At 43.5% G+C, this 9,784-nt stretch overlaps 2 protein-coding genes across 2 annotated transcripts in view; one reads left to right on the top strand and one right to left on the bottom strand.

Annotated features, from left to right (window-relative positions):
- Positions 1–1,162: 1,162 nt before the first annotated feature.
- On the bottom strand, positions 1,163–3,893 carry LOC134455762 (uncharacterized). The gene is made up of 4 exons (XM_063207039.1): positions 3,796–3,893; positions 3,655–3,704; positions 1,337–3,350; positions 1,163–1,257 (listed from the first exon to the last, which is right to left on the bottom strand). Exons 1-3 carry the CDS (start codon positions 3,816–3,818, stop codon positions 1,348–1,350), a joined length of 2,076 nt encoding a protein of 691 aa, XP_063063109.1. The 5' UTR covers positions 3,819–3,893; the 3' UTR covers positions 1,163–1,257; positions 1,337–1,347.
- Positions 3,894–4,198: 305 nt separating this feature from the next.
- The window catches only part of prkdc (protein kinase, DNA-activated, catalytic subunit), a 102,411-nt gene continuing 96,825 nt past the window's right edge, over positions 4,199–9,784 (top strand). Inside the window, exons 1-13 of the mRNA XM_063207035.1 lie at positions 4,199–4,541; positions 4,891–4,967; positions 5,160–5,264; positions 5,508–5,582; positions 5,720–5,828; positions 6,115–6,227; positions 6,613–6,712; positions 7,270–7,325; positions 7,432–7,462; positions 7,625–7,782; positions 8,265–8,411; positions 8,914–9,078; positions 9,354–9,522. Of these exons, the coding sequence (XP_063063105.1) occupies positions 4,376–4,541; positions 4,891–4,967; positions 5,160–5,264; positions 5,508–5,582; positions 5,720–5,828; positions 6,115–6,227; positions 6,613–6,712; positions 7,270–7,325; positions 7,432–7,462; positions 7,625–7,782; positions 8,265–8,411; positions 8,914–9,078; positions 9,354–9,522 (1,471 nt within the window). The 5' untranslated portion in view covers positions 4,199–4,375. The remainder of the gene's footprint in view (positions 4,542–4,890; positions 4,968–5,159; positions 5,265–5,507; positions 5,583–5,719; positions 5,829–6,114; positions 6,228–6,612; positions 6,713–7,269; positions 7,326–7,431; positions 7,463–7,624; positions 7,783–8,264; positions 8,412–8,913; positions 9,079–9,353; positions 9,523–9,784) is intronic.

The raw sequence follows: 9,784 nt of genomic DNA, 5'->3' as shown, positions 1-9,784 counted from the left end.
TTGCTAGGCTGACGAGCCAGACTACTAAGAAAATCTTTGCTACAAGATTAAATGTATAGCAGAGAGAGTGGAGAGATATATACTTTAAGAATCTCTGTGTATAGTGTGGCACCACACCCTACACGAAGCGTTATGCTCGTGGGTATGACCCATTGGTTTGTGTTTAAACTGCATAATTGCATATAGGCCAAAAATAGCTTTACACCTGTCTCAAAATGTAGGGAAGGCACAACCTTTCTTTCGTCCTCAATCACAGCAGGAGTTATGCAACACCTCAAAAGCTAGCCTGACAAAACATCTTGAACAATGTTGTAAAATTGTAGCCACTCAATACATTGGAGCAATATAGCAGGAGAGCACAAGTTTAAACCATACCTCATGTGCCTTTTTCAAAGACAAATGATGAATGAACCACAGGGTTTTTTTCAATTAAACAACCACAAAAGGGTTAAGGCCTATCAATAAGATGTTAGGCCAGCAGGGGTGGAATAATGCACGGGCTTACCGGGGCCTCGGGGCCATGACCCACAATGGCCTTCAAAACCACCTTCACAATAACAATCTTTCCCAAGGTGCTTCGTGTGCCAGCCAATATAGTGTACAATGAACTGGTATAGTCCCCAGGCCAAGCCAGGTCTGGGGGCCAGGCCAACTTGGCCCTGCAGCCACGACCCAAACCGGCCTTCAAAACCACCTTCACAATAATAAGCTTTGCAAGGTGCTTCATGTGCCAGCCAATATAGTGTACAATGAACTGGTATAGTCCCATAGACCAAGTCAGGTCTTAGGGTGGGGGGCCCCAAGGGTCAAAAAGGGCCAGAGGCCCCAAGGGGCCAGGCCGACTTGGCCCCATGGCCATGACCCAAACCAGCCTTCAAAACCACCTTTGCAATAATTATCTTTCCAATTATTTGAGTTCATGAGTTGCTACCATTGATTGTGGTTGCTACAAAAATGAGTGTGTTGTGTGTAGGGCTATCTACTGTTTGTTGGTTTCGGCATTTAAAATTATGCTTTTAGGCTTTCAGTCATGACTGATGGGTAGTAATCTCAGAGGGCCATACTTTCTTAATCCGCCCCTGTAGGCCAGACCATGGGAAGACTTCAGGAAGCTCATTCTCAGATTCAGTGACTGGAGACATCATCAGACAGTGGAGACATCAACAGATCAATACTTTTATTTCAAAAGTAACAAAGAGGATATCCAATTTCAGAAGACATCCAGGGTCACGACCCAAAAGGCTGGAAAGGTGGATCCTACAAAGAAATGAACAAATTAAATTCAAAATATACAAAAAAAAAGTGGTAGTCATGTACATTTATAATTCATGCCTACCTTTTCAAGCTTTACATGGACTTTACCCCCCTTTTTATCTGGGTGTGAGGATAAGTCAGTGGTGTGTAGGTGGTCTTTGAATGCACAAGTGTTCCCATGCTGTAGCCGTTGAAGGATTTTACAATGTAGCTAGCCTCAAATCCAGCAGGTTGCTTTGCAAATCTGTAGCTTTTGATGCCAGTCGTTTTGGCAGCAGCATTATTATTAACCCTTCTGTGTGGTTGGAACATCCAGCTTGCAGAGGGTCTTCTGACCCCGTAATTTGCTCTTCTTAGAGGTACTGTGTATCTCCGCGAATATGGCCTCCTCCCTTGTGTGGTGCTCTGCGGTGCAGCACCTCCCGTGGTTGTGACTTTGTAGGACACAAAGGATGAGGTCTGTGAATGTGGTGTGGGCGACCCTGTGGTTGGCTGTTGGACTGGGTCCCTGTTACTTGTCTCTTTGTAGGCCGCAAAACCAATAGAAACAGTACTGCTGCCAGGCGCGCCTTCATTCACATTTACAAAACCTGAGGGAGGCATGAAAGCTTCAACTGGGGTGACGGGCTGCTGGGGTGCGCTTGTGCTGATACTTGGCAAGACAGGTGTTCCTAGGTCACCACTGCTGACAGGAGTTCCTGAAGTCAAAGTGCCCTCAGTGTTATGACTTATAACTTGAGTCATGCTACTAGATGGGGTGTACTCATGAGCTTGACTGGCACTTGGGAACATCGTCGGATCTCCATTGCTATCACCAAATAGACTTTGGACGCCGTTTACAGATGGAGAAATTGAACTCTCCGCCTTGTCAAGGACATCTAGATCGCCTGGGGGAATAAACCCAGGAATCAGCCTCTGCATCACAGAATTAAAGGGGTGACCCCTGGACACATCTGTGAGGGCTTGTTTCAGCAGGGAGAGCGCCTCTGCTCTGGAGGGCTTTATTGGCTCGTCTTCAATGGACTGCGTGTCCTCCTCAACGTCGTTTGCACTCGCAGAAGAGCCATCACCACCTCCTGAAACTTCTAGATTTTCCTGATACGGTTGCTGTCCATGAGTTGCATCATGGCTGTAACTGGTCTGCAGGGCAAGTGGGTGCTGATTCCTTAGGTAGTGGGTCGGGGTGGAGACAGGAGCTGGAGGCTTTCCCAGCGTCTCTGTGGTTGCTGGGTAATAATGATCATGTGAACTCTGGGCAGTATTCGTTTGACTTGCTGCCACAGGTACCTGAACGCCATGGCTAACAGGGGGTTGCACAAAAGATAAACCTTGTTGCAGGCTTCCCCGATCATTGTGAGTGAAATAGTCTGGCAATGGGCTCTGCATTTCATTGGCAGCGGTGAGATGTAGTGGAGGTGCAGGTCCTGGAGTGCTCTGGCCACCATAATCAAAAGGAGTTTGAATGGACCAAACATGCTGACCACCAGTAGCTGCATTTCCTGTGTCTTGTAGTTCCCTCGTGCCATACTGAGATGCAGAATTCTGGCCTTTGAAAAGTTCCATCTGGTCCATTTTGGTGTTTGGTGACACCTCGAGATTTTCAGGGACGTTTTGCAGCACTCTGTTGTTAACCCAAGGCCAGGCTAGAGAACCCACCTCCGCTTGGGAAGGTCGCCACCCCGTTTGGATTTGGATGGCACCACTTTGCAGTTGATTAGGTCCGTCCTCCTCACTGGGCTCAGTCCATCGATATCTGGGCCTTGCATCATGCATTTGACTGTACTTGATGAGCCCTGGGCCAAGATCATGATTCCTCTGAAAAATGTTTACATTGGCTGGCTGAATCACATTGAATGATGCATCTGCTGACTGACGGCTGGCAGGGAAGGTGGCGGTGGAAGAGAGGGTCCGTTCAAAGTCCTTTAATGGTATGGATTTCTTTGTTAGTTGAACCCATTGCACACCAGGAGAGTTGGTCTGTTGCTGTGCTCCAAAATTATGATGAGGGAGGTCAACAGCATCTCCTGATGTAGAGCCCCAGTCATTAGAGCGGAGACCATACCCTCCTCCGGTGCCACCAGAAACTGGTCCAAACCCTTGAAAAAGGTCAAACAAGACACTATCATGCAGGACCTGTGTCACTGCCTCACAAGAGCTGGACTGACATACGTAGAGATATTTAATTGATACCAAAGGAAATAAAGGTGTCTAGCAGCATTCAAATTATTATACACATTACACAGATCAAACATAAATTGTTCCTAACATTTGATTGACTATTTTGTGTGTTTAACTGAACACAGGACTACATATTGCACACATACAAATGATTTTGCAAAGGAACAAGAACATCGAGAATATCTACAACACATATGAAACAGGAGATATTTGTAAGCCTACCTGGAACATAATCGGACAACACTGTCCTCAGCGAAAGGACAGCGCAAGCCCTGTCGAATAAGACACGGATGTGAGAATTGTTGTGCAATGTGGCTACCAGAAATTACAACAAGACTAGGTTAAGAATTTCACAAATCTTACCATGACATTAACCCTGCAGCCATGTCCACACAACCACAAGTGCAATGCACCTGTTACACTAGAGCTACTGACCAATTGCAACCACCAGGTTGTGTGAGTGTGAGACTCCTACCTGTGTCTTTGAAAAGTTCTTTCATCAGTTAATTGACAGCAGCTGTTTTTTGTTGGCTAGGCCTAGAGGCCTACTTCTTAGGATGCCCTCAAAGTTAAGAGTTTAAAACAATATCCACTAATTATTAGTGGTTATTAGTGTTATGATATGAAGTAATATTTCACTATTACTCCATGTATTGCTATTATATCAATTAGTATTCTGAAATGATTTGATTTTTCAATTTCACTTGTTGTTTATTCTTGAGGAAATCCGTGTGACTTTCACGCCCTCTAGCGGTCATTATCGGGATGTTGGTGTCTCTGTCGTCATGTCAGAGTGAGGAAGTGCACTGTGCACTGTGCAAGATTTTCTGCTCACATGGGCTGCCTGTGTTATTGTGGTGCCAGTTTGCCGCCTGTTTCGCCAGAGAATGCACAATCTGTAAACGTCACACGGCTGAAATAAACACAGCTTGGCCCCTCGAAAATGGCCAGCGAAGGCCCTGACAGTGTTGGAGGAATCCAAGGGTATCTGATAAAGCTCCACGGTTTTCTAATTGATTCTGATACCAGGCTTGCTGCCCTAAGATGTCATGATATTATTGGGGATCTTGGGCAAGAGTGCATGGTTACTAAAAGCGAGAATGAATTAGGTGAGTGAATGCATCAACTGATTATACAGGTCCCATATTTATGTGTGAATTGCATGCAACTTAAAATAACGAATTCAGTACATGACACTGAACTTGTGCTAACATTGCTAGCTAGCCTTATGTGCTAACTATTGTATAAGTTGAGCCAGCCATTGTTTTTGGGTACTTTTCCAAATGAAACATTTTAAGTAAGTATTTCGGAGTGAGACCGAGATAATGCATTATTCACCTTGTTCAGTTAGTTTATTGCAATCTCCATCTATCAACATAGAATCTTCACATCACAGAACTCTCAGTGTCTGATGTCACTACAGCCAATCAAGTTTCTGATGTGAACTTCATTCATTAGTTTTACAGGCGTCCTTGCTCTTCGCCAAGGAAGAGGGTTTGCTCAGTTTTCTCCGAAAATCCCTATCTAATGAAGAGGTAAGCATAAGTTGCATGTCATCACTGTTTTTGCTTTGACAAAAGACTCAATGAATACATGAAGTAATTGCACTGAATAATGGTAAATCATTCAAAGAATTTAATAATGTAAATAATTAAGTTATGTGTGTTAAGAAATCTTTTGCTCATGTGTGAAGTTTGTCACCCAACTTTGTATCCCTGTTACCAAAGTTACGTGATGCCAGAGTGGATATCCTTCATCTATTGGATACCTTTCTTCAGCGGATGTCCACAGGTGTCAAAGGCTGGGAAAAGACCTATGCCATTGACCTTAAGGTATAGTAGTCAACAATGAAATAGTTCATTGGTTCTCTTGTCCAACTGAGAACAGCTGTCAGTTTTTTTGACTGATCTTCCATTTGCTTCCATTTACAGTAATTTGGTGCATGAGGTGTCACCCAAAGATGACATCGCAGTTCAGAACATTCTCTAATTAAAATGCTAGTCAAATTGTATAGACAACCAGCCATAAACAACACCAGTGCACCACTTGTAATCCTTGAGCTGTCTCTCCTTTAGGATGTTTGCATGGTGGTCTACACAAAGGATAAAGCTGCCAAATGCCGTGCCCCAGCCTTGGAACTTCTGGTCAAGGTATGTATGTATAGGTGTACCTCTGGGTGTACAAATAATTTTAAAAGCCATAAATATGGGGCTTTAACCTACCAAGTAGTGCAAATTCATTTTATGTACTGACTGTATCGGTGACCTGTCCTCCATTGTTTTTGCAGATCTTATATCTGACGAAGGACTCCACGATTGGTCATAAGCTGCAGGTGGGGGATATGTTCAACAAGTTCTATGGCGAACTCGCCCAGAAAACCAAGATACCTGATACAGGCAAGTAGTCACTGTCAGTAGTGCAAACAAGTGCTCAGTTTTTTTTACAAATATTTTTTTCTAAAACTGAATTCATACACTTTTCTGAGCAACATTTCGGTCAGCAGATCCTCTGTAAGGCATTTGTGGAATCTCTCCAAGCACAGTTAATTGACACCATTTCAAACACAGCAAACAGTTTGCTGGGAATGGGTCTTTTTGTTTTTTGTGTTTTGTTTGTTTGTTTTTGTTTTTCTGTATTATTCTCACTTACCACTGTAATAAATTGTCTTGTGGTTTGTTGTAGTGCTTGGCAACATCTATGAGCTGTTGGGGGTGTTGGGTGAAGTGCATCCCAGCGAGATGGTGCCCCACTCAGACAAGCTCTACAGAGCCTACCTTGGAGAGCTTAAAGGCCAGGTACCAAAAATAAGAAGCTTGTCTGTAGGAGATTTTGTAATAGTCTGTTTCCATATGTGTATCAGCTTTCAATTACAGTAGAGTATGTCAAGGTGCATAAATACACAAATACATTAATACACAAAACATAACACATTATTGCACAACATATTGAATACATAGCATGATTGTCCTGTGTTTGTCACTCAGTGCAATCATTATGTCAGTATGCTCTTTGATTCTGTTGGCATGACCTTCCAATTCCGTTTGAGGGAGCTACTTTTACACGTGGTACTGACTCAATATGTTTGCAGGTCTGATTATTCCTGTGTGCTTTTGATTCCACATCTCAGTGTCTTGCTCTCCTTGGCCTGCGAGCTATAATTGTCTCTTATTCTGATTGCAGATGACGTCCTCAACTAAAGAGCCTAAGCTGCAGGTAGTGGCTGGGTGCCTGAGAGGAATCACCGCTCTCATGGTCAACTTCACCAAGTCTATGGACGAGGGTGGGTCATGTTTTAAAGAGATGCTGTACCATTTCTGGAAATGAGCTCATTTTACACCTCCTGTTGAGTTAAATGAGTAAAATGAGTTTTACCTTTCTTCTGCACTTCAGCTGTTCTCTGAGACTAGCAGTGCAAATTTGACTTCCAAGCTAGTGCATATAGTTGACTCTTCTGGGTCCAGCTAGCAGCAATGATAGTCTGTTGATGCTACTTCTAGTTACGACAAGCAATTAAGAGAACGGCTGAAAGAACAGAAGAAATGTAAAACTCAATACGTTTACTGTATGAGTGTAAAATTAGCTTATTTATGGTAGCTGCTTTTCAGCTTATTTCTCACAGTAACATTATTTATACGCCTTTTATTTTTATTGCACATTATTTATTATTATTTAGCCCAAAATGTCTACATGTATACGTAGATCAAATTGTATGAATGCTAACTTCTAGCCATATCTTAAATTAAAGCATTATGGCCTTGATAACTTTTTAGAATGGGTTTAAGCGCATCATGTAACGTTGTTTAGTCTCCCTTACCTGTGTCATATTGTCATGTGCAGATCCGACAACTTCAAAGGAGATCTTTGATTATGCACTCAAGTCCATCAGTCCTCAGGTAAACACCTCCTCATGACGTGTGTGACAGAAATCTGGCTACACATATGAAAGTAGTGAAGTGAAGGTCATGTAAAATGTACTAACACCTCCCATTCCCTTTCCAGAGTGAGATGAAACGCTATGCTGTCACCTTTGGTAAGTCTGATCATACGATGCTTATATCAAAAACCATGGTGTTTCTTACTTAATCTTATTAATAAGTAATTATTAGGTAGAAAGCAATCGTTTATTTTACCTTTATACCAAACACTCACTGCATTTTCCTTCGTCTTTCCTCTGCACTCATCTCCTGGTCAGCTGGGTTAAGGCTGTTTGCCAAGCATGCTGTGCAGTTCAGCAGCTGTCTGATGGACCACTACAGGCAGGTGTTTGAGGTCATGTCCAAGCTGTGTGGCCACATTAATGTGGAGATGAAGAAGACCAGCTATTATGCCCTCGAGTCTTTTCTAAAGCAAGTGAGTTGGTTTACTTGATTTCTAAATTCTAAAACAGTGAGCTTGTTTAAAGTCATTGCACATGGCCCTGCCGTGGCCTGCCGTTGGGAACTTGGGGCACAGGGTTACTGCGCTGGCGACCCGGTTTTGATTCCGGCCCGGGTCTTTTGACGATCCTTCCCCGTCTCTTTCTCCCCACCCATTTCCTGTCTCTCCTCCACTGTCCTGTCGGAAGTGGAGGCAAAAGAGCAAACAAATATACATGTGTACAGTATATATAAAAAGGTCCTTGTACATGCAACTGTAAATGAGAATGAACATGCAGATAGCTTTAAGTGGAGGTAGAATTTTTACTTCTTACTACTTGCGCCATTTACGTAGAACTAACACAAGGCCCAGGTCCCAGGCCATCAAACTCATGAACATGGACATGCCTGCAAGGCAGAGTTAGTTCGCTGGCAGTTATAACTGTGTATGTGACAAATTCATTGCCTTCCCAACAGGTTGCAGTCCTGGTGGCCGACGACATAGAGCAGCACAAGGGCAAGCTGAAGTTCTTCATGCAGAAGTTCTGTGCCATCATAAAGACCATGGACTCCTCTAACAAGGAGCTGTCCATTGCCATAAGGGGATACGGCCTCTTTGCAGCGGTAGGTTTCTCTTGACAGCAATTTTTCAAGCATGTACATGTTGAAGCATGGAAGTATACAAGTAGATACGACAGTAAAACAAACGTAAAATAACAGGTTACCTTTTTCTCATTTTGTTGCAACATTGACAAATAATGAACTGAATTGATGCAGAGTTTATCATTTGTCATCACTATATGTTTGTTACCACGGTGTACTGTATGAGATAGAAGTGTTTATGTTGCTGTGTGTCTTGCAGCCATGTAAAGGTGCGTGCCCCCACAATGTCGACCTGATGTACACCGAGCTGATGCAAAGTTTATTGAGATATCGGTTGTTGCAATATGAAATGCTCTTATGAAATCCCTCTGTCTCTGTCTCTGTCTCTGTCTCTCTGTCTCTCTGTCTCTCTGTCTCTCTCTCTCTCTCTCTCTCTCTCTCTCTCTCTCTCTCTCTCTCTGTCTCTCTCTCTCTCTGTGTCTCTCTCTCTCTCTCTGTCTCTCTCTCTCTCTGCCTTTTGCAGCCGTGTAAAGTGGTGTGCCCCCAGGATGTGGATCTGATGTACACTGAGTTGATGCAGCGCTGTAAGCAGATGTACCTGACGGAGTCGGACCGGGATGATGACAACATCTACCAGCTGCCCAGCTTCCTGGACTCCATCGCCAGTGTACTCGTCCACCTCGACAAGGTAGGAGCTGGAGTGGATATCCCCACTCATCCAGGTCAAAGTAAATTATCTGAGTCTGATTCCCATGCAGTCTAGAAGCTTTATGGAGTCTCAATGCCGTCTATACAGTGAATAGAGTACCAAGTGCTTTCCTTCTTCGCCCTACTGTAGGGAAATTGTCAATAAGGCTCCACCACATGATTAAATGCATTTACATTTTTGAAAGAAAGAAAAGCCCTGCTGTATCACTGTATTTGTGCCATATTTACCCTGATGTGTGTAACTTGTCCCTGCAGATTCCTGAGGTGTACACCCCTGTGCTGGAGCGACTGCTGGTGGTGCAGATTGACAGCTTCCCCCAGTACAGCCAGCGCATGCAGCACGCCACCTGCCGAGCCATCATCAAGGTCATAGTTGCTATGGCAGCCAAAGGGCCGGTGTTGTGGAGCTTCATCAGTTCCGTGGGTAAGATTGATTTATTGGATTGTGGAGAGATTGGCCTTTTCCACAATTACGTTAAACTAGCTCTGTCAAGTAGTCAAGTAGGTTTTTTTATTGTAAATTTCTTTATATGCACTGGTCATACAAAGAATTTGAAATTACATTTCTTGCTTTCCCATGCAGACATAGACTAATCTAGGTAAGGACATAGACAGTATAGACATAGACAGTACTTATACATGGACTTAAGACAGTATGGACATAGACAGTGCTCATACAGACATTT

This window comes from Engraulis encrasicolus, chromosome 9, assembly GCF_034702125.1.
Source record: "Engraulis encrasicolus isolate BLACKSEA-1 chromosome 9, IST_EnEncr_1.0, whole genome shotgun sequence".
Taxonomy (NCBI): Eukaryota; Metazoa; Chordata; class Actinopteri; order Clupeiformes; family Engraulidae; genus Engraulis; species Engraulis encrasicolus.
The sequence above is the reverse complement of the archived record's forward strand: the minus strand, read 5'-3'. Positions and strand labels throughout refer to the sequence as shown.